Genomic DNA, 24,763 nt, shown 5'->3' on the forward strand with positions numbered 1-24,763 from the left:
TAGCGTAGCTCTGAGCAGCTCACGGCTCTGCTCCGCCGCTCTAAAAAATAGCTTGCACCGACAATTAAAGGTAACGAACCTACTGCTATGACTATAGGGATGGCAACGGACCAATTTGCCAAAATGTTGAACTATCCCTTTAAGACTATCTTCTGTGTCTGTTCAGGAGAAGCAGCAGATGAACTTTGCTTCGTGCATCTTCCAAAATGTTCAAATATTCCTAATCTTCTTTTTAAATCGCTGCAGCGGCTCGTTTCCAGATTAAAGGTTTGAAGGTTTTCAGACGCCTCGAGGTCGAAGCAGATTCTTTTTTTGGGGCCAATCAGGATGTCGGGGCTCGACTCCGTCCACTGCTCTGAGTCACACATCATCATCATCATCATCATCCTCATCATCTGGTTGAACTGCTGAAACTCTGCGCTGTGATTGGCCGCCTGCACTTAAAATATCTTTGGTGAAAGTCACCTCCTGGCGTTCCCTAACTTCCCTGACGCCTAGCAACAACATAACACGACATGCTGCTAATGTTGTCAGTGTGGTAATGCCCGGCGTAACTCGAAATAGTATACAAAATAAAAATATTCTTTTAAATAGGTATATATATACAAACATTGCATTAAAAATAGAACCGTATCAAAACACAATTATGAGTTCACAGTCTGTCCCTTCGCTCTCCTCTCCTCGCCGACCGCGTCGTGGAGCCTTTTTTGCTTTTTACTGCGATTTGAGCCCCAGGCTGCTGCCGGTGGACAGCGGGTAGGAGTAGGCTTTGCCCAGCACGATGCGATCCCGCAGCAGTTTGAAAAGGACATAGTAGTTGCAGAAGAGAATAAGGCCCAGAGACAGAGTGTGGTTCCAGCGCTCGGAGCGCAGCAGAGAGTATAACTGGTACAGAACCACACTCGACTCGATCCAGATCAGCAGGTTCAGGATCCGCAATGGCTTGTGAAACAGGAACTGGAAGAAAAAATAAAAATATATATATAAAGAAAGTCAGGAAAAGATCTGATAGACAGGAAGGGTTGTTATTTATTTATCAACCATTAATCTGGTGAATACCGTAAACTCTCCAACAGAAGCCGAGGCTTTTATCTGCTCCAACTCAACCAGCATATTAGATATATATTGTATATTGTTCATTTATTGCATGTTCTCCCCGTGCATGTGTGGGTTTTCTCCGGCTTCCTCCCACAGTCCAAAGACATGCAGGTTAGGTTAACTGGCGACTCTAAATTGCCCATACTGCAGGTGTGAATGAGGGTGTGAATGGTTGTCCGTCTATATATTTAGGTCGGCACTGCGATAGACTGGCGACCTGCGGATGAACCCCGCCTCTCGGCCGAAGTCAGCTGAGAGAGGCACCAACTCACCCGTGACCCTTGTGCAGGATGAGCGGTGTAGAAAATGACTGAATGTTCATTTATTTCACACAAACCTTTTGCTCAGTAAAGATGAGAAAATACTCCCAAATCAAGTGTTTTAAAGAGTAAGAATATTACTTCTAAAGGGAATTTACCAAAAACACTTTGGGGCCACTTCAGCCGACCAAACACAAGGAAAGAGCCGCATTTATTTAGAAGTTAAAGGACGATTCTGGGTAAATCCAACCTGTGGCTCTAGTTTCTAATATTTCAGCTCTAACAGAATGAATCTGCAGATTTTCTTCTTAATATCTCCTGTTTTTTTAACATAACTTTATTAATAAATGTTTCTGCATCTGAGGCTACGAGTGTGCCACATCCTTTTTTCCTTCATTTCATTGACTAGAAATGCTTTAGAACTCTGATACGAGTTTGTTCAGAATTGTTCGTCTCCTACGTTCACGTTTTTTTCTTCCACTGTAGTGAAACTAGATGATCATTGGATAAATGCTGCACTGTGGTCAGCGTGGGCGGGGCCTGGACCCTGAGCTTCTTCTGCATGATGATTGGAGGATCTGACTAAAGGCTGAATCTCTTTTCTGATTGACAGTGATCTGGGAACATGCGGCGGCAGCAGATGACTGGAGTTCAGTCCCGTTGTGGATTCTTGTAAGTTTCAATCAATAAACACATTTTATGATGAAGGTCTAAAATGAGCTTCCCCTCTTTAAAAGACGTTTTGCCGTTTTGAACATTCACCAGAACTCGACCCGTCTCTTATTTACTAGACCTGTATCCAGGGAACCGGCTTCTGTTTGAGTTTACGGTTCTTTATAAAAACAGCAACACAAAAGATACAGATACTCACATAAAACCTTGCATGGGAAACGTCCGAGGGCAGAGCGACGTTGTACGGTCCGACCGCCTTGTACAGACTTCGACTGTGTCGTACCAACACACCCTGAGGCCAAATAGTGCTTTCTGACCACCTGCAACACACACAGCACACACACACACACACAGTTACACACCAACAGGACGTCAACATGCTGCGTGTAGGGATGTCACGATTACAGATTTTATTTATCGCAATATTACGATATTCACGACTATTATGCGTTAATTGATTTCACAACACTATGAATGTGTAAAATCACATGAACACTCCTTGTAGGTGTAAAAGTTTCCTTTATTTCTTTAATTCTACACTGCAAAAACTCAAAATCTTACCAAGAATATTTGTCTCATTTCTAGTCAAAATGTCATTTCTAGTCAAAACAAATCTCATTATACCTAAAATAAGACTCATCACATTAAAAGCAGCTTGTTTTTAGACACTTTTTACTTCTTTCAAGCAGATTTTCACTTGAAATAAGTAGAAAAATCTGATAGTGGAGCAAGTTTTTCTTTCTTATTACAAGCAGAAAAATCTTGCTTTCACTGGCAGATTTTTCTACTTATTTCAAGTGAAAATTAGTTTGAAATAAATGAAAATGATCTCAAAACAAGTTAATTTTTAGGTAATGAGTCTTATTTTAAGTGAAAAGAGTTTAGTTTTGACTAGAAATGAGACATTTTGACAAGAAATAAGAGAAATATTCTTGGAAAGATTTTGAGTTTTTGCAGTGTATAAGGTGTCGGTGAATGAGAAAAGAGAAAATACATTTCCAACACCAAGTTGAGCTTTGTTGGGGCTGTTATGACTTATGTTAACTGTCAAAATATAATTATATTACTAATTATATGACTCCCTATTTGTATTTGTATATTCAAGTTATCTATTTATATAGGACCAATCATTAATCCCCCAGGAGAATTGTTTAAAATATTTAAGTCATCAATTGTCATCTATACCAGATGTTAAATTGATTTAAATCGTTTTAATCATTTAACTTATTTTATGTGGCCACATATAAAACATATCTATTATTTTGGTTCGTTTATTTTATGTTTAAATTCCAATGAACCGTAGCGCTTTACAGGGCTTAAAGTTAAAAAAAAATCCTGAGCCTGAACTTTTTTCCAAGGAGCGGGGTGCAGTGGATCCGACGCATAGCCTACACATTATAGGCAATTTAGCAAACTACTTTTTGGCATTGTGCTTGGTGATGTACACAGGGTTCATACACATTTTAAAGCAGATATCAGCTTCACGGCCGTTTCGGCTAATGCTGCGTTCAAGGCAGGCTTTTGAAACCGTAAGTTACAGCTTCAAGTCACAACTACGACTTGGTAGCGTTCCAGGTAACCCGTAGCTCGTGTTTTTACCATCCTGTTGTCTGTGAAAGTTCCCTATAACGGCCACTCGTAACTTCCGACCCGTGAACTCGTACCAGATCGAACTGGTATGACTTCACAGGAAGGAAAAACACAAAGTACGAGTTTCTTTGAACGCACCATGAGTTAGCAGCCCCCGCCCTTGTCAGGCATCAATTGGTCCTCGTGCTACGTCACCACATTCACGCGCATCCCTTGGCTGCACACACAGCCCTTCATGCCGTTCTCTCTCCTCATTGGATAACACTTGTATCCCACAAGGAAAATTTTCTCCTCGGGTTACAGCAGAGCAGAGTGACGGAGAGACTCGTGTTTAGGCTGAAATACTTCATGTAAGTGATTGCTGACGGAAAATAGGACTATTTAGGACTTATATTAACAAAAACATTCCACTGATATCTGCTTTAACCAACAAATTTCCATGACTTTCCCATGACTTGGCAACAACTTTCCATGACATTACAAGACCTCTAAAACATCAATATATGCATGAAATGTATGAAAACTATGTGTAAAAAAAAAAAAAAAAAAATGTCAAAAAATAGATCTAATGACAATGGGCTTTATGCACAGCTCCACTACTTCCTGAGCTCAAGCCAGCTTCATTATTACATACAGACAAATTGATTAATCCAGGTGTGTCTGACCTCACAACAATGGTCATTCCCCCCCAGAAAAAAAATTTAATGTGATTTTAAAACATTGAAGCATTCTGGTGTACTCTGAGAAGAACATGAAGGGAACATTTGTTTCAGATTTTAAAAAAAAGCACATTGAGTATTGACTGAGGGTCCTATAGCTTAATTGTAAGGCAACAAGGCAAGAATGGCTGGAGTGTATGAAACTGAACTCAACTGGTCTAGTGGGGAGCAAAAACAAATCTCATATTTTAAATCTAGGGGTCTGGACCAGCCATTCAAGGGCCCGTTTCCTCTGCTCTGTGTGTGTATATATTATATTTATATTTTCTTTTAAAATACGGAGTTGTGTCACATATTTCTTCAGTTTGTAATCGAGTAATTGTGACATCCCTAGTCGCCCACTTATGTATTTGTAACGACTTGTAACAACTCATTCTAAGGTACCAGAAAGCTTTCATTTGTATGCAGCTGTGATTCCACTTCAGTGAAATACGGATTTATGAAAGACATGTTTGATTTTTGCTAATAAAAAGTCAAATAAGTTACACACTGGGGCTTTAATATCACAATTAATTGTGAAATCGATAATGGTGACATCCCTTAGCTGTGTGTAAAGGCTCTGGTCTCACACTCACACGTGCTGCGGTGCGTTGCTGTAGGAGCCGTGCTCCAGCTTCTGCCAGCGGCCGAGGTGCGCGGCCGAGCGGTGCAGCAGGTCGCAGTAGCTGGGAGGAAGCAGCTGACTCATCAGCATCACAAAGGCGTTGATCCACACCATGATCAGATGCTCGCAGGACCAGCGCATGTCGTAGTACTGGGTGCTCTGTGGGGAAATGACACATGAAAACACTACATCACTACATCATCACACTACAACGTGTTGTCAATCCAAAGATGCTTTTAACGGAACAAGCTACACATTAATATTAGAGAGTCTGACCTTTAGGACTTTTAAAGCACAACTTACAGACTGGATATTAGACAAACAAACTTGTGAGCACCTGTAATCATGTTTAACCCTCCTGTTGTCCCAACCTGTTCACTTCCTCCATCCTTTCTCCCTTCCTTCTTTCCACAATCCTTTTTCCCTTGCTTCTTTCCTTCCCTTCGTCCTTCCTTCCTTCCTCTTTTGATCCAGTTGACCTGATCTGTTCCCTTCCTCCATCTTTCTTTCCTTCCCTTTCCCCTTCCTTCCTTGAACAAATCTGTTCCCTCCCTCCATCTTTCCCTTCCTTCTTTCCACAATCCTTTTTCCCTCCCTTCCTTCCTTCCTTCCTTCCTTCCCTCCCTTCGTCCTTACTTCTTCTTCCTTCCTTTTTGACCCAACTGACCCAATCTGTTCCCTCCCTCCTTCTATCTTTCCTTCCTTTTCCCCTTCCTTCTCTCCTCACATCTTCCCCTTCGTCCTTACTTCTTCCTTCTTTTTCGACCCAATCTGTTCCCTCTCTCCATCTATCTTTCATCCCATGTCCTTCCTTCCTTCCTTCTTTCTTTCCCTTTTTCCTTCCTTTCTTCCTTACTTTCGTTCTTCCTTCCTTGACCCAGGACAACAGCAGGATGCAATAATGTAACCATGTTCAGTCTGGGTAAAGTAATCATATCTAGTCTGAGCGTGTGTAATTGTATGTTTTTATAACTTAACAAATCATGTCCAATCCTGCTGCAATCATGTAAATCTACTTATTTTGTTATGTATCGGTCCTCTGTCTGTTTTTATGGACTTTTTATATCAATTGTTTTATTGTTTGGGGACTACGGATGAAATCTAGCAGCTGTGCCAAGTCCGGTGTAGTGTTCATTAATATGCACTGTCCCGTCTAAATTAGATTAGATTAGATTAGATTAGATTAGATTGCCTTTATTGTCATTGAAAAAAAGAATTCAACGAAATTCGCGTTGCTGCTCCGCTGTGGTACCACACAACACACATAAAACAGAATAAATACAAAACATAAACATCACATGAGATATAAGTATAAAAGCATATAGAAACGTTAGTCCACAAAAAGGATATTGCATATTGCCCGTCTAAATAAATACTATAAGGTCAGACTGGTGGACACCCACCTTGACGAAGCAGAGCGGCAGGAAGGCGACGTAATAAGCGCTGAACAGCGAGTTGAACAGAACCTCCTTGATGCGGCGGTTGAAGTCGCTCTTCAGCTCCTCCACCTCGGCGCGGATCAGCTCCGGTGTGTGTGAGTGTGTGTGCGGCGGGCAGGTGTGTGTGGGCATGTGCGGCGGGCTGGAGAACTGCTCTCGGAGGTTTTCTCTCAGCAGGAAGAGGAAGTCGCGCGGCCTGAAGAACGGCGTCTCCGCCAGCTCCGTCTGCTGGTGCTCGGCCGGGTAGTCGCAGTCCGACGCCACCGATTGGCTCTTCCCTCCTTCCTGATGGAAACAGCAGAGCGGGACGTACACGCCGAATCTGAGAGGGGAAGGGGGGAAGAGGACACAAGAACAGAGCAGATGCTTTTAGTTTTGAATGAATTAGGTGTTTTTAAAAAAAACCTCAAATAAGAACTAATATTCAGGGTCTCTGCAGGTTTCACCAGCTCAAATTTAAGACTTTTTAAGACCTTTTTAAGACCATTATGGATGAAATTTAAGACCTACTGTATCATGACAAATAAAAAACGTACAAAAGAAATGTGGAGTCACAAAATTAAAAATTGATTGCAATATATAAGTTGCATGTTAGGCTTGTTTGTAGTTGAAAATACATTCAATAAAGCACAATGAAGCGTCGCAGGAGCATTTTATTGAGCATTTGCGGTAGCGAGGAGGGCTCTACCATAACATTTTCCCCAAGGAGCACGCCTAAAGTGAACTATTTGGGGACACAAAAAGAAATTGGGGAGCGAAATTAAAAATGTTTATGGAACATATTATTTATTTAATTCACTGGCAACCAACAGGTAGCTGTGTTCCAACATTTTTCAATGCCAATACTTGTTTCAGAGTCAATACAACTTTTATTATGCCAAAAATTGTTATTACAATGCCAAATTCTGTTTTCAATGCCAACTTTTAATGTCAGGGAAATGGCTCCATACAAATGCGAGTGAAATGCTCGCCCATGGTGGGCATAAGAAAATTTAAGACTTGTCTAAAATTATTAAAGACTTGAACACAATAATTATACTGAACTGAACTGAATGATGGCAGCATGAAGAGGAGATGATGAGCAATCATTCATTTTTAAAATGCTTTAAAAAGTGAGTTGGTCTTTGGCGCCCCCTGCTGGTCACAGCTATGCGGTCCATGTCCATGTGTTCACCTGCTATGTTCCAAGCTCCTCCAGTGTTTTACTGTAATCTGTATTTGTGAATTTTATGTTGGGACTACCACAGATGGAAATTAGCGGTTGATGCTAAATCTGGTGCAACCATCTTTTCGTTGCTTTACAATTGATTAATGGTATTGTACACCGTCCTGTATTAAACTGAACTAAACAGGCCTGTGGTTTTTAATCTGAATGGCCATCATGAAATAAAAGCTTTTCATAATTTTTCAACTCTGATTGCCTCAGGTCCTGCAACAACTGTTGTTTCTGTGTTGGACAATGATTTTGCACATGAGGTGGAGAGCTGGATTTCAACCGGCCACCAGGTTAAAATCTCACTCAGTACGTTTACATGCACAGATTAATGGAGCTGTGCTCAAAATTAAATTTTGGCATCTAATCGGACTTGAGAAGTTTATTTACTTCAAGCAAGCCGACATGTTTGTAAAACTGGGTGCATGTTTGAGTCTCCATCTGACGCTGTCTGTGGCTTTGAGGGATGGAAACAGCCTAAGCAGCAGAACTTCAATCCGCTCCCATTCATCGTTGCTGCCGTGGCGATGCGGGGACAGACACAACTACCGCAAAACAGGAGACATTAAACTGAACATCTTCAGATTCCTTCTTTTAGACCTAAAATGTTAGGAAAATACAGCCCCGAGTTGAATTTGCCCGGAACTGTCCTTTAAAAATGCACTTTATTCCTTTGGCTTTAACTCTCTTTAACTTTCATGTTCTTATTGTTGTCCACTCGTTTTATTCAGATCACATCACCCCAGTTCTTCAGACCTTACATTGGCTCCCAGTCAGCTACAGAATAGATTTTAAAGTTCTGCTACTGGTTTACAAATCACTGAATGGTTTAGGTCCAGAATACATGAATGACATGTTAGTAGAGTATAAACCCAGTAGAGCTCTGAGATCTACTGACTCAGGTCAGATAGTGGAGCTCAGAGTTCAGACCAGACATGGTGAAGCAGCATTTAGCTGTTATGCTGCACACAAATGGAACAAACTACCAGCAGACCTGAGATCAGCCCCAACTGTCAGCACTTTTAAAGGGATAGTTCACCCTAGAATGATATTTCGCTCATTATCTACTCACCCTCATGTTGACTAAGGGCTGGAAGAATTATCAGAGTCCACCGTCCCTTCTCTGAGTTACAGGGGGTCTCGGCGTAGCAGTGAATTTCAATGCAACGGTTGCAAAGGGACACCGGAGCTCTTCGTAAAAAAACACACACAAAAAAACATCCAAATACCTCCATGATGCTCGTATGTAATGTCCGTCTTGTGCTGAAGCCCCAAATTGCGTAATTGTCCCGAAAAAAATTAAATAAGTCTATATTTTAAGCTTGTTTGTAGCGGAAGCTTCTCGTCTTCTTCTTCTTCTCCTCTTCCTGGTCCGTCCAAATATCGCGTGATTCGCAGTAACCGCAATGACGCCGGCGCAAATCACACGATATTTGGACGGACCAGGAATAGGAGAAGAAGAAGAAGACGAGAAGCTTCCGCTACAAACAAGCTTAAAATATAGACTTATTTAATTTTTTTTCGGGACAATTACGCAATTTGGGGCTTCAGCACAAGACGGACATTACATACGAGCATCATGGAGGTATTTGGATGTTTTTTTGTGTGTGTTTTTTTACGAAGAGCTCTGGTGTCCCTTTGCAACCGTTGCATTGAAATGCCCTGCTACGCCAAGACCCCCTGTAACTCAGAGAAGGGACGGTGGACTCTGACAATTCTTCCAGCCCTTAGTCAACATGAGGGTGAGTAGATAATGAGCGAAATATCATTCTAGGGTGAACTATCCCTTTAAGTCACGGTTAAAAACATATCTCTTTTCACGTGCTTATAGCTGAGAACTTAAAACTTTATCTATTTTCTTTTATTTTACTTTTATTTGCTCTTGCTTTTAACTCTGTTTTAGTGTTTTGTTTGTTTTTATTCTGTTTTATGCTTCTTTTTTTAATGTTTTGTCTTTATGTAAAGCACATTGAGTTGCCTTGGTATGAAATGCACTATATAAATACAGATGCCTTGCCTTTATTACTTTTATCTGGTGTGTTTTTATATTAAGATTGTATTTATTTATTGTATTTATTAAAGCACCTTGGTGAACAATGTGCATGATAAATAAAAAAGACTGAGACTCACGGGTATCCCAGGAAGAGCAGGTTGAGCACCGAGTGGTTCTTGCAGAGGTTGACCAGCGTCCAGCACAGAACCCATCCACACATGGTGAGCAGGCAGAGCCGCGCCGCGATCAGAACCACGTAGCGGAGCAGCGAGCCGCCGCCGCTCTGAGACACCTGGACCACAGAGACCAGAGAGACCGTTACATCACCAGGTCAGATAACACAGGTACAGGTAACAGGATACAGGTGTGTGTGTGTGTGTGTGTTAAAGATGTTATATGTTATTATGAAAATAAGAAGAACAGGTGTCTTCAGTATTTAGTTAATTTTTTCATTTTATTTGGTAAATACTTTATTCATAAGCAAAAGTTTGCAGCCTCCAAACCAACCTTTTCTCATTTTTTAATTGAATTCAATTCTCTCTATAAATCCCTCGCCTTAGTTAAAAATAAAAAGAACACAACTTTTTTAGAAAACTATGAAAAGATATTTATTGTACTTCCTGACATTTAATGGAATTTGTTAACAGTGATTATTACACACCTACTGTATGACAATTTTCACATTTTTGTTTTGTTTTGTTTGTTTAATTTTCTTCATTTTCTATTTATTTGAATGAGATCCTTGCTGTATTTATTTATTTTATTCATTGTCTTTCTGAATATGAAACAGCTCTCGTGTTGTGTTATGTGTCAGTGTTTGACACTTTTTGTACACTTTGAACACTTAAATAAAGATAAAAAAAAAAAAAAAGGGTGGGTGTGTGTGTGTGTGTGTTTACCTCTGACACGATGGTCCACACCAGCCTGCGGGCCAACATGACGGTGATGAAGATGGCCAGGTGGTAGTCCATCAGGTGGAAGTTCTGCACGAGGAAACACACACAGAGAAAAGTTCACATTCAGTTTTACATGAAAAGCTTTTTAACTTTTGAACTCTGCATCTTCCTGCTGGACGTAAAACACACGTTACACAACACGTGATGATGACAACCAGCAGGGTGTATACTGTACAGGAATCTTCAAGTTAATTTTAATAACTTGTTAAGACTTTTTCAAGACCTTCTCAATAGACCTTCTTCAAGCTGTAACCATTTACATCAGTGACACTTTTAACTTAAAGGTGTACAGAAATGGCCGTTTGTCCTGTTTGTCGCGCAGAGTTGTCACGAGCTGCAACACGAGTTTACCCGAGTAAGGAAAACGAATTTGATTGGTCGTTATCGAGCGGGCGGGATATTCAAAGCTTGGGGCGAGACCGAGCTCCGTGTGTGTGTGCGTGTCTCAGACGTTTGAATGACAGATCCAATATCAGTGGCTGGTGAATCGTGTACAGGCTGACGTATAATCCGTGCGCCTGCATTATCCAATGGGGAAAAAAAAAATACACACTTCCATCCCGGATTTACTCAAAAATAGAATTTTGCACAAAGTTTGGCCTACAACGTCTGAAAGATGAGTTATTACACTAATTTTATGACCCAGAGTGGGCTCAAATTCAATTTTCTTTTCTGTACAGCTTTAACGGTTTTAGTTTGTGATAAACCACTATGATACAACAGAATTCAAAATAGGCTGGGATAATAAATCAAAGGCAAGGTTTAGAAGAAAAAAAAAACATGTACCGGTTCATCTTTGTTTTTTAATAAAACAAATAAATTCAGACACTTTAACAATGTTTTTTTAGAACTCAAACTCTTGGACAGCTAATTCAGAAAAAAATACCTTCAAAATTTAAGACTTTATAAAGTCGTAAAAAGACTTTTTAATACTTTTTAAGAGTCTTAATTTTCCCAAAATTGATTTATCAGCTTTCAATACTTTTCAAGACCCCGTGTTACACAACATGTGATGATGAAAACACCAGAACAAGAACAAGAACAAGAACTCCTCAACGTGACCACGAGACAAATATAATACAATAAATACAAATAAACTAGTGCTGTCAAAGTGAACGCGGTCATTTTGGCGATTGAAACATTTAGCGCGAATTAACACAATTAACACCCGTAACCTTTGGTGACGTGTGCAGACAAAGTGATGTACCCGCTGTAGCACTGCTGCTATTCTTCACTTTATTAGGTTTTAATATTTTTTCATGCGAGTGAGGAACCGTTTAGATGACCAACAGGAAGATTATAGAGACTGAACTTCCATCCATGAACTCCAACTCAGAAGCGAGCAGAGAGGATCGTCAAAGACACACAACACGCAGCTCACTCCCTGCTCAAACACAAACACTGCACATACGACTTCAGACACAAACAACCAGACAGCATCATCACACACACATCACGCTTTTTCTATAGCTTCTACAGTCAGACTCTTAGCAAACACAAAATAACCCGGGCACATGGCAACACAACACGCACCTCCCTCAGTAGCACTTTGCACTTTTTACATCTACTTTTATTTCTACACTTTTATTTATATACAGATGTAGATATCTGGTCCTCTTAGAGAATGTTATGTCCTTGTCCTTCTTCTTAATCTCAAGCTCGAACCTTTTTAAAGTGTTTTTCCTTGTGTTTTGTATGTCCTTGTGTCTCTCCACCTGACAACCGCACAGAAGTTTCTACATGTGTATGCACAAATGGCTTGACTTGACAACATGCGGTGAGTTTATCCACATGACGCCTGTTTGGAAGACGACGCTTGTGGGAGACCGTAGCACGGCACCACAGAGGCTGCTGCCCGGTCTGCGTCGTCACCCCGGGGTAAGACAGAGCAGGTTAACTTATACCTGCAGGTCTTTAGAGGTTTACCGCTGCCTGGTTTAAAGGGATAGTTCACCCAAAATTTAAATTTCACTCATTATCTACTCCCCCTCATGTGGACTAAGGGCTGGGAGAAGTTTCAGAGTCCTCCGTGGCTTCTCTGAGTTACAGCGGGGCTCCGTGCAGCACTGCATGTCCATATGACGGTTGTGAATGGGCCTCACTTTTCTTTGTCCAAAAAGACACACCAGAAAGCATCCAAATACCTCCATGCTGCTCGTCTGTAATGTCCCTCTTGTATTGAAGCCCCGACATGAGAAACTGTTCCGAAAAAAATTAAATAAGTCTATGTTTTAAGCTTGTTTGTAGCGGAAGCTCCCAGTGTCTCAGTTCACTGCTCTTCCTGTGTCAGTGCAAATCTCTTGTGATTTGCACTGACCGGCGGAACAATTTCTCATGTCGGGGCTTCAATACAAGAGGGACATTACAGACGAGCAGCATGGAGGTATTTGGATGTTTTTTGGTGTGTCTTTTTGGACGAAGAAAAGTGAGCTCCGTTCTCAACCGTCATATGGACATGCAGTGCTGCACGGAGCCCCGCTGTAACTCAGAGAAGCCACGGAGGACTCTGAAACTTCTCCCAACACTTAGTCCACATGAGGGGGAGGAGATAATGAGAAATGAAATGAAATTTTAATTTTGGGTGAACTATCCCTTTAATTCTTTTTAGGAGATAAATGTTGGCTCTGAGTGCACACAAATCACCACCTATAGATCAATAAATAAAGGTTTTGCAATAAACCGATCGGTCTATAGCTGTTCAATTTACTTTACAGAGGGAAGTTCAGTGATGTGGTTGTTTTTTCGTGCACGTCCGCAGCGCAGAGCTTGGTGGGAAAAAAGGAAACACAAAATATGTTAGTGCATGCGCAGAAGCGGTTTTGATGGTTTTGATATGAAGAGAGGACACAGTCGGTTACAGAGCGACGCCTTCAACCACATCAGCACTATATATAAAACTCTTACGTTATAAAATGTAAGTAGAAGAAACATTTCTTTTACACTTTCAAGAGCTCAATGATCAAAAAGCTGCAAAAACTTTCACAGTCTGTTGCTGCAAAGACATTTCTTGAATCTTAAACAAAAGAAAAATCGATAAATAAATAAAATCTCCAGAGCAACAGCCCCCCAGCTTGGAGTCAAGTATTTTCCCACAGTCGCTGTTCTCTCTCTGTGGTTTATAGTAAAACAGCACGACAACACGCGCCTGTTTCCAATACTAAGTAAAAAGAAAACTGAAAGTGAAAAAATAATACAGCGACTGATTCTGACTCAGCAGCAGTGACTCGGAGAAAAAACCCAGAAGCTTCAGAGAATTCACTCTGCAGGATTAATGGAGGCCAATTTCACTCTGTTTTTACTTGTATAAATCCTAATTATTAAGAAAAAGAATTGATTTAAAGGGGTAGTTCAACATTTTGGAAAATTGGCCCATTGCCATAATCCCTATAGTCATAGCAGTAGGTTCGTTACCTTTAATTGTCGGTGCAAGCTGTTTTTAGAACGGCGGAGCAGAGCTGTGAGCTGCTCAGAGCTACGCTACGGAGGCTAATGGGATTTCTTAGGTTTCCCTAATCAAACTCATCAAATACACAATCCAACAACTCCACAACGCTCTGGTGGACAAGTTGTGACTTGCACATTCACCACGCTATGAGATAATAACACAACGTTACCACACAGAGTTGTTTTAGAGGGAAATTCAGAGACTGTTGATGAAAAACTGTCCCTGAACGCAACGCACATCAGTGGTTTTGCATGAATTTCCCTCTAAAACAACTCTGTCTGGTAACGTTGTGTTATTATCTCATAGTGTGGTGAATGTGCAGCTCACAACTTGTCCACCAGAGCGTTGTGGAGTTGTTGGATTGTGTATTTGATGAGTTTGATGAGTTGAAACCAAGAAATCCCATAATGAGCCTCCGTAGCGTAGCTCTGAGCAGCTCACGGCTCTGCTCCACCGTTCTAAAAATAGCTTTCACCAACAATTAAAGGTAACGAACCTACTGCTATGACTATAGGGGTTATGGCAATGGGCCAATTTACCACAATGTTGAACTATCCCTTTAACCTCTTAATTAAAAAGTAAAGAAACACTGCTCGGTGTGTGTGTAGTGTGTAGTGTGTGTGTTCACCAGCGAGGTGGAGGCGGCCGGGTGGCTGTAGGGATACCACCACACCGTCCTGTAGATGTTGATGTACTGGACGAACAGCGCCACCAGCAGGTAGAGGAAGAGCAGCAGCTCAAACAGCAGGCCGCTGTCCAACGGCAGCTCGGGGATCCTCGAGTGGCGCACCGGCTCCGGCGTGATGAGGGCCGACAGCGGGGGGGCCGACAGACCCACCGAGGTGCTGTTCCTGCAGGACCAACACACACATTAACACTCGGACACACACAAATATGTATATAGTATATATACTGTATATATAGTGTCATGCAACAGTTTGGGCCCCCTGGTCCAAATGTTTGTTACAGTTTATCTCAGTTGTTTAGGCACAAATCCTGGTACTTGAGACACAATGACCTCAACATCTAACTCATGCACCAACTCTGATAAACTAGAAGCACAGTTCAGCTTTACACTCAAACTGCAGCTCTAAAACACACTTTTTTTTCAATTCTCATGAAGAAGATAATGTGGATTAATGAACTTTCTTTTTGCTTAGCGATGGAAAGACTCGCATATACAATCAAACAAAAAAGCCACATTTTTCATGACATGGAATTAATTTATCATATTTTTGGAATCAAGACCTGATTTACTACTAACTCCTTAAATCAAACTCCTTCCAAGTAAGACGGTACCCTTTTAATTTAACTTTATTCATGTTGGTTTTGTATGATTATTTGCTTCTGTTGTCTTTTTAATGTTACATACATAAATACTATCCCTTTCTTTGTTTTACACATATGCATATGTATATTTTGAGTATATGGATGTTTCTCTCTTTTATTTATTTATTCATTTTTCTCTCTCACTCTCGCCTATTTATTTCAGTCGATTATGTAACTACTTTTAACTACAGTAGATGACATGCAGGTGTACTGTATATTGTTTCTGTTTTTCATTTTCCAAAGGATCAAAATATCATTGTTTTCTTAAACTGATGGCTCCAAGTTCAGGGTCGGGCTTGAATGATGTAACAAATATTTTTGGACAAATGATGTACCAAGTTTAAAAATCAACACTGACTCATCACATGGGCAAACACCTGTCACACAGTTTGACAATCAGCAATCAGAGCTTCGGCAAAAAAAGGGAAACATGGTGATGGGATGTGGATGAGGAGCCGTGGCCAGACACAAACACAAGAGAGGATGCAGCATTGTTTGATTTTTACTGTAACTGTACACAGTAAATTCTTCTGTTAGACCACTGTATGTGCAGCTTTGTGTTGGTTGGGTTGTACACCGTGTACATTTAATTGTTTTCAGCGCCGTAAGGTAAGCGTGCGGGGCCCCCCCGCGGGTGTGGGGGGTAGATGGCGGCGATCACACTGCAGAACAAGCCATGGTCACAAAGTCTCTTGAAATATCAAACAAAGAAGAGAACTATGGACTGTGGAATTTTGAATAGACAAAATACAGAAGTTATCATGACGTGAAGCTATGTTGCGGTGTGTAAAAAAAAAAAAAGACCATTGATTCGGTGGAAACCCGGCTTAACGGGCGGGGGCGGGGGCTGCGGGGGTATAGCCTACTTTACGGCCCAGATTGTTTTACAACAAACTTATGTATGCACTGTCTGTAAGTGTAACACTGAACAGAAAAAGGCCAAAGTCTTGGAGAAGAAGTGTTGTGTTTTACATTGAGCACATCAGTGTTAAACTGGTTCTTACAAATGTCTTTTCATATGATGGTTTGTGTTAGCCTGACAAGCCAGACTACATCATTTCTGTTTCTGTAGCACTTTGAGATTACTTTATGAAAAGTGCTTTACAAATAAAATGTATTATTATTATTATTATTATTATTATTATTATTATTATTATTATTATTATTATTATTAATATGTCTAGTCTGGCAACGAGCGGTAGACCTCGGCTCAATCCAGGGGGCGGGATGAAGGCTGTCTTTCAAACTGCCTCTGCACCAATAGGGTAGCGCTACGACCAATCAGAGCAAAGAGCTGGATGACGTTAGCCCGACAAGCCAATTAAAATGTATGTCGTCATGGCGTTATTAAGCCCACCCAACGACTCTCTAAACAGATAGAGCGCTGTGATTGGTCAACACAAACGGTGTTTGAGACTCAAAAAGTTCCTATGGCTCGTTTCTAGACCGATCTACGGAGCAGATAGATTTGCTGCTGCTAGGGGGCAGATAGAGTTCTAGGCTAGGTTTGTGTGTCATTTATAACAAAATACCATTTGGAGAAGAAATAACGTTGTTTTGAATGTAAAGTTTCATTTTGCAGAAGAATTGAGGGGTTTCGCCCATTGGTGTGTGTGAGTGCATGAGGCATGCTTTCAGAAAAGAGTAAGAATATTACTGTAATGTGAACAGTTCATCAAGTGGAAGATGAAATGATCTCCAAAAGACATAAAGTTAAACATGAAACACTCTTTTTCAATATTTTAATCAATATCAGTGTATTATTTTAGTTTTCTACAGTTTCAGAGTGAAAAGGGGAAACAAAGCAGCAGCCTGCAAAAGAACGGGAAACCCAGGAGACTTCTGCTCTCAGAGAACTTTGACCGAGGTATCAGACAAGATATTTACTATTTACACACTGGGATAGTAGCTAGTAGCAGCTCGAAGCTCCTCTTCCCAGTTCGTCCAAATTTGACGAACCGGGAAGAGGAGCTTCGAGAAGCTTCCACTACAAAGCTTGAAATATAGACTTTATTTAATTTTTTTCGGGACAATTTCTCATGTTGGGGCTTCAATACAAGACGGACATTACATACGAGCAGCATGGAGGTATTTGGATGTTTTTTGGTGTGTCTTTTTGTTACGAAGACAGTTGGTATCCATTTGCAACCGTTATAATGGACATGCACTGCTACGCCGAGAACCCCTGTAACTCAGAGAAGCCACGGAGGACGCCCTTAGTGAACATGAGGGTGAGTAGATAATGAGTGAAATTTCAATCTTGGGTGAACTATCCCTTTAAAGGTGGAGTCCTTTACCTCGAGGAATCCCTCCATACTCTACATTTTAAATCCAGTTTCCATTATTAAATATCATCTAAATATAAATATATTTTATCTTTCTACTCCCCAGTCACTTGTTATTGTTGTTTCTGTTCCTTTCATTTTGTCCTAATTGTGATCATGTCGTCGTTTGTACAACTTGTTGTTCAAAACCACAGACGCCACAGTGAATATGATTCATATTGAATATTATATAGTATAATATACTCCTGTTCCTTCTAGGTTGGCATGGTTGCACTTTATTGGCTGTTTTATCTATTTTATTAAAGCAGAAGTAAGCGATATTTTTGTGTTAATATAAGTCTTAAATAATTATATATTCCGACAGCAATCACTTATATAGAGTGTTTGGACCGAAACACGGGTCTGTCAGTCACTCTGCTCTGCTCTGAGCCCAGGAGAAAACTTGTATCCTACAACCTTTATCCAATGAGGAGAGAGAACGGCATAAAGGGGCAGTCCTCTCTGTGTGTGCAGCCAAGGGATGCGCGTGAATGTGGTGACGTAGGGACGAGGACCAATAGATCCATGACGAGGGCGGGGGCTGCTAACTCCATCGGCTGACAAGACGTTATGGTGCGTTCAAGGCAACTCGTAACTCGTGTTTTTCCGACCTGTGAAGTGGTACCAGTTCGATCTGGTACGAGTTCACGGGTCAGAAGTTAAGAGTGGCCGTTATAGTGACTTTCACAGGTAAAACAGGTCGGAGAAACACGAGTGGGTTGCCTGGAACGCTACAAAGTCGTAAGTTGTGACTTGAAGCTGTAATTTACGGTTTCAAAAGCCTGCCTGGAACGCAGCATTAGCCAAAACGACCGGATCGCTTACTTCTGCTTTAACTATTGCTAATTGTTGTCCTGTGTATGTATTTTATTGCTATTTTTTATTATTAGCGTATGTTGTGTCACTGTTGTGCTTTGGTTTTTATTGTTGTCTTATGCTGCTGGCTGCACTACAAATTACCCTCCGGGGACAATAAAGATCTCTTGACTTGACTTGACTATTAAAGTGACACTGTGTCAATATTAAACATCACATACAACTTTGACAGACTGTGACGGTGAGGTCATGATCTTGTGTGTGTGTGTGTGTGTGTGTGTGTGTGTGTGTGTGTACCTGTTCCTGAGGCCGGTGCCATTGCCCAGGTTTCCTCCGACCAGCGTCTGCAGGGACGGCAGCGCAGAGCGACTTAGCTGCTGTCTGCTGGGGCCCCTGCGGCCTCCCGGCATCGTCGCCAGTTACCTTGGCAACCACGGGCGACGCCCACCGACCGACAGCTGCTGGGACTCCTCCCCTTCCCCTCAGTGATGCACCATGAACAAACAGGCCACTGTGGAGCAAACACACACACAGAGAGAGAGAGTTAAAACAACACAACACCTGAGGCCTCATCAACATTTACATCAACAGGTTGAGAACAGTCACAGTTCACTGAAAACATCTGTAAACACCTGGAAACATCTGTAAACACCTGGAAACATCTGTTCACACCTGTCCTCAGGGCCCAGTTGTTCAAAAGTAGACTAATCTGATCGGATTTTGTATAATGGATGAGATCAAATCTTTAAAAGGGGTCGTTTTCAAAACCAAAACCGGATTCTGAGATCAGATTAGATCATGTAATCCAGTTTTGGTTTTCATTAAAACCTCAGTTTGTGTTGTTCAAAACCTTTTAGTAGGATCTGGAAAACTTTGATAAAAAAAACAGGATTATTCTGATCCCAGCAGTCGGGTGGATTCAGGAACAAAATGTGATTTAAATTAAATTCAAACTGGTCAAATAAACAATATTCATAATGTAGTATATATACATGTATTGATTTATATTTTGCACCTAATTTTATACCATAACAGTGATTAGTAAATAAAGTTAACTTTTTAATATTCTACAACTGAAAAACCTTTCCCCAAACTGAATTTAATGAAATTTTGGTACATTGTGTAGGAATTCCTCCCATCTAGTGTTGTGGTTGTATATCTCAAGCAACTCAATCGTATTTTTCATGCTGCATTCACCTGAAATTGGGCAGACGGCAGACGGACGACAGCCGCTGCAGGTAACGGCATAAACAAGCCTCTGTGTAAACAAGTGGTCCGTCAGCACGAGGCAAAACAATACACGTGACAATATGTTGTCATGGCGATGTGGTATTGTTTTACCGGCTTTCTCTGGACTTCTGTGACTAAAATGACATCTGGTTTGTTGGCGACGGCCGTCTGCCCGACTGCAGGTGAATGCAGCATCAGTGTAACGCTCCATTCCTCCTCACTGCGTTACCACATGGCAGCCAGCACCGAGCTTACCCGCTCCATGGAGATATGAATGATATGAACGGCTCATTCAGAGCTGAAAGGAACACTTCACTTTGTTGATGGGGGGGATTACTGGTTAATGAAAAACAGACTTTTTAATCAAATAATCGATTTTCATGAATAGATAACAGGAGAAGTTACACAATGTCCCTTTAAACATTCAATAAAGATCTACTAAAACATTAAAAGGCAATAAAAAGAAACTATAAATAGATCCAATAATCTAAGAATAATAAAATAAAAGGTAAATCTGGACTAGTTTAATTTTTATTTCCACTGCATTTGATGCCAAAATAAAGATAAACAGATGTTTAGTTATATTTAATTAAATGAGTCAGAGGAGTGTGTGATTGATCTGGTGTGACATCTGCTGCCACACACACACACACACACACACACACACACACACACACACACACACACACAAACACACACACACACACACACACAGACGCTGAAGCAGCCCAGACCAACAAACCCACAAACCAGCGCCTGTTTGACTCCATCTTGTTTCCTACTGCAGGTTAAAGACTTGATGTGTCATCATGACCTCTATCACCCCCCCTACACACACACACACACACACACACCCCTACACACACACACACACCCCAGGGACCTGCCAGGTTTCCCTTCAGGAAACGAGTGCACAGGTGTGAAGCTCCGCCCGTGACACCTGCTGTCATGTGATCGTCCAATCAGAGAGGAGCGGATTGAAACCACAACGACAGACACACTCAGACCCACAGAAACACACTTTACTATCTGTGATGTCATAAAGGAGGTTTGTCTTTATTTATCTAAATAATCAATACATAATTATAAGTAAATAATAAACCCCTGTTGGTTTTCTGCTCCGTCTGTCACACTGGACTGAACTGGACTGGACTTGGTTTGGGTTTTAAACAGAAAATCAAAGGTTTTGTTAAAAAGCTTTAAGAAAGACTCCAAATATGTTACTTACTAAAGAGTTAAGGTGGAAATACTAAAGAGAAATACTACAGAATTAAGGTGGAAATATTAAAGAGGTAAGGTGGACATACTACAGAGTTAAGGTGGAAATACTACAGAGTTAAAGGTATAATACGTAGGAATTCCCCCCATCTAGCGGTGCGGTTGCATATCTGAACGTATTCTTGATGTTGCATTCACGTGAAATTGGGCAGACATCAGACAGACAACAGACCAGCACGAGGCAAAACAATACAGGCGTGACAACATGTTGTCATGGTGATGTGGTACTGTTTTACCGTCTTTCTCTGGTGGAGTAAAATGACATCCGGTTGGTTTGCCGACGGCCGTCTGCCTGACTGCACCTGAATGCAACACCAGTGCCTCCGTCCTTCCTCACACTACACAGTGGTGACAGTTTTAACAGGCCGAGCCCACAGCTCCGCTGAGTTTCCGTGGTTACCTACGGTCACGATGCAACATGGCCGCCTCGGTTCGGTGCGTCGCCCACTTATGTCTTTGTAACGACTTGTAACAACTCATTCTAAGGAACCAGAAAGCTTTCATTTGTATGAGGCTGTGATTCACCTTCAGTCAAATACGGATTTATGAAAGACATGTTTGATTTTTGCTGATAAAAAGCCAAATAAGTTACATACTGGGGCTTTAAGGTGGAAATCCTACAGAGTTAAGGTGGAAATCCTACAGAGTTAAGGTGGAAATCCTACAGAGTTAAGGTGGACATACTAAAGAGTTAAGGTGGAAATACTACAGAGTTAAAGTGGAAATATTAAAGAGGTAAGGTGGAAATACTAAAGAGTTAAGGTGGACATACTAAAGAGTTAAGGTGGAAATCCTACAGAGTCAAAGCTACAGTTGGTAAGTTGACGAAAGTGAAAGTAAACTCCGCAAATTAGCCATAAACGCACCCACAGAAGACGTACCGTATCCATAGCAACCGGAGACTCCATAACGATCTCGCCTCTCTCTCACCCAACACAGGGGGAGGGGGGTTGACAGAAGTGAAAAGAGGGAGCTGAAGGTGTATCGTCTTGAAATTTCTGACCAAATCGCGGACTTTACTTTCACTTTCGTCAGCTTACTACGACGTGTACGAGCTGCGATTGGCCGCTCCTCCTGCTCCCTCTACCTGATTGGAGGAGAATCGTTGGTCGCGGTGGATTCTGGCAAATACGATTACAGGCTGTAGGTGGAGCCAGAGGAGTTGGATTTTGCCCTAAATTACCCATTTAATGTCCAACTATCAGAATATAGTGACAGTTCCAGCAAATATGACTGAATAATTGTTACCAACTGAAGCTTTAAGGTGGACATACTAAAGAGTTAAGGTGGACATACTACAGAGTTAAGGTGGAAATCCCACACAGTTCCTCTTTAAAGTCATTAACCAGCCAGGATGAGTCAGTTTGTGCTGCCACATTAGAGAGTCCTCCTGAACACAACAACACAACACAACAACCACAGACCTACACCTGCCCACATTTTCACATTGTGTCTCTCATTTTTTTTCCAAACACACCTGTGGAGGAGTTTAGTTTACACAGAGGTAACGACGACAACAACGACGACTACGACAACTTTCCATTGTGCGTCTGTGTGAAACGATCAGCGATGACGACGTCGTCAGTTGTTTAATTAACAGGTGCTGATCTGATAACAGCAAATATTGAGCTGGTCACATGAGGAACAGCAGCTGTTGAACGCACAACATCAACTCAACCACAACAACACTGATGCAAATGAATGGAAAGAAGCCACATTAACTATGTTATTATTAATTACACACACACACACACACACACAGGGATATAAATAACTGATTAGTGAAGACGATGCATTCATCATTTTCTTGTTTTTCTCTTCCTACAAACCTATTAAACTGTTATTTAGACATAATGTCGATCGGCTGATTTAATTAAAGTTCACTCTTCATATTCAAAGATGCAACTAACAATCTTCGTCACTAACGAGGTATAATTGTAGAGATTCATCATTTAGATAATCAAATCAAATAAATGAAATCTAAAGCTAAGGAGTTCTTTTCCATCTGAATTTCAAAAACAGCAGCAGATTAACAGAAAATGAAAATGAAACTAATTAGCCTATTACTTCCAGCCCTAGAAACACTTAAGTGAAAATTAACCTATAATGATTCGAGATGTAAAAAATGCATGCATTTAAGTGCTGCATCAATACTTTATCAATAATTGTTGGTGGTGACGGTGGTTTTGTGTTTTATCTGAGCCTTCTGCCACAAATTCTAATAATATCTCCGTTTATTAACGTTTATCTGAACGTTCCTTTTGCACATTTGTATCAAATATGATGTAGGATGTAACATAATGTAATATAAACACAATAACACATTATTATAATATAAATATATAGCACAGCTCCTACTGTTCTGAGTCTGGATGCATTAAAATTAACTGTATTTGTTTGTTCATTCTTCATATGATGAGAGTTTTTCTAAGAATTGCAACATCAGCTTTCTTATAGCCTATTATCGCCTGTAGTGTATATTGTAATCTATCACACAGGATGTGGAATGTATCACCAGAATATTATCAATTCGTGGTCATCATAATGACAGTGTGACTCTCTAAAATGATCTTACCGAGGTGAAACGGTACTGTTTCTGTTTGACATCATAATTCTTCAGTGGGCAAAGAATATATGTTATAAAATAAATAAAAAGTAAGTTTGCATCCGTATCCTAAAGCGAAACTCAGATTAATCTCATCATCATCCTCCTCTTCTTCTGCTTTTACACTGATGTGGCTCAGTAGGAAACACGATGGAGATAAAAACCCAACAGTCAACAACAGGCGGCAACAGTCTGCTTATATCAAACAATAATAAAGGTGAATGTTCAACAGGAAACAGACGTTGTCACACACACACACACACACACACACACTCACATGCACACACATAGACACACACACACACACACTGCAGCTGAAAGTCAAAAGTGAAAACAGGAACTGTGAGTTGGAGACATTAATGTGAGCGGAGGGATTGCTGCAGGGCGCTGTTGGGTAATTTTTGTGGAAGTGCAACACGTTTCTTGTTTTTATCTGAAGAGGAAAAAAAACTGAAAAACAAAAAAACAAAAAAAAACTTTTCCTTCTGAAAAGAGAAATGAAGAGATGATGCAGCTGTGCAGACATCCAGACTTCAGCTCTGACTAACTAACTAACACTTTGTAAGGAGGTGTGTGTGTCAATGTGTGTGTCTATGTGTGTGTCTGTGTGTATACTGTGTGTGTGTGTGTGTGTGTGTGTGTGCTCTCAGACTTGCTAAGACTTGCTCTGGAGCTCCTCTCATCAGAGCAGCGCTGTCATTTTGTTCCACAGCGGAAACTTGGAGCCTGACTTCAGCCCCCAAGAGACCCAGATGTTGGAGCCTGAAGCCCGGCTGCAGCTGGAGCCTTGAGCCGCTGCTGCTGCTGCTGGAGCTGCTACTGCTGGAGAGGCTCCATAATAATAAAACACACAAAGCACCATGAAGACTTTAAAAAACAAACAACAACTCACACGACATGGGTAACAGACGGAGGAGTGAGCCGGACCAGGATGCATCAGTCAGTCGGTCTGGAGACGGAGCATTCCTCCCCCCGCTCTGTCTCTCTCTCCCCGCCTCACAGCTTCTCTCTCCCGGGCTTCTCTGCTGCCGCGTCGCGCTGAGAACCGACGGCGCTGGAGGGTTTTTAACGGGGGTTTTTATTATTAAAAAGTAAGTTGTTATTGTTGCCCCCCCTCCTCAACCTCAACCTCAACCGACCAACCACCCGGTGCTGGAGGAGCAGCAGCAGCAGAGTAGCAGCAGGAGCAACA

The 24,763-nt window shown here is 41.2% G+C and overlaps 1 protein-coding gene across 1 annotated transcript; it reads right to left on the reverse strand.

The window, feature by feature from the left end:
* Window positions 1-322: 322 nt before the first annotated feature.
* tmem39a (transmembrane protein 39A) lies at window positions 323-24,763 on the reverse strand. The gene is made up of 9 exons (XM_083996991.1): window positions 24,464-24,763; window positions 18,756-18,969; window positions 14,618-14,840; window positions 10,488-10,571; window positions 9,726-9,880; window positions 6,347-6,704; window positions 4,915-5,102; window positions 2,230-2,350; window positions 323-957 (listed from the first exon to the last, which is right to left on the reverse strand). The coding sequence occupies exons 2-9, from the start codon at window positions 18,866-18,868 to the stop codon at window positions 715-717; spliced, it is 1,485 nt and encodes a 494-aa protein (XP_083853117.1). The 5' UTR covers window positions 18,869-18,969; window positions 24,464-24,763; the 3' UTR covers window positions 323-714.

Source organism: Trachurus trachurus (genome assembly GCF_905171665.1).
Source record: "Trachurus trachurus genome assembly, chromosome: 3".
Classification (NCBI taxonomy): Eukaryota; Metazoa; Chordata; class Actinopteri; order Carangiformes; family Carangidae; genus Trachurus; species Trachurus trachurus.

Coding starts and splice junctions, on each gene's coding strand:
- tmem39a (XM_083996991.1), bottom strand. CDS start 18,868: ATGCCGGGAGGCCGCAGGGGCCCCAGCAGACAGCAGCTAAGTCGCTCT. Junction 6,705..9,725: donor CTGCTCTTCCTGGGATACCC/GTGAGTCTCAGT, acceptor TTCCCCTCTCAG/ATTCGGCGTGTACGTCCCGC. Junction 2,351..4,914: donor AGCAACGCACCGCAGCACGT/GTGAGTGTGAGA, acceptor TGTGTGTTGCAG/GTGGTCAGAAAGCACTATTT.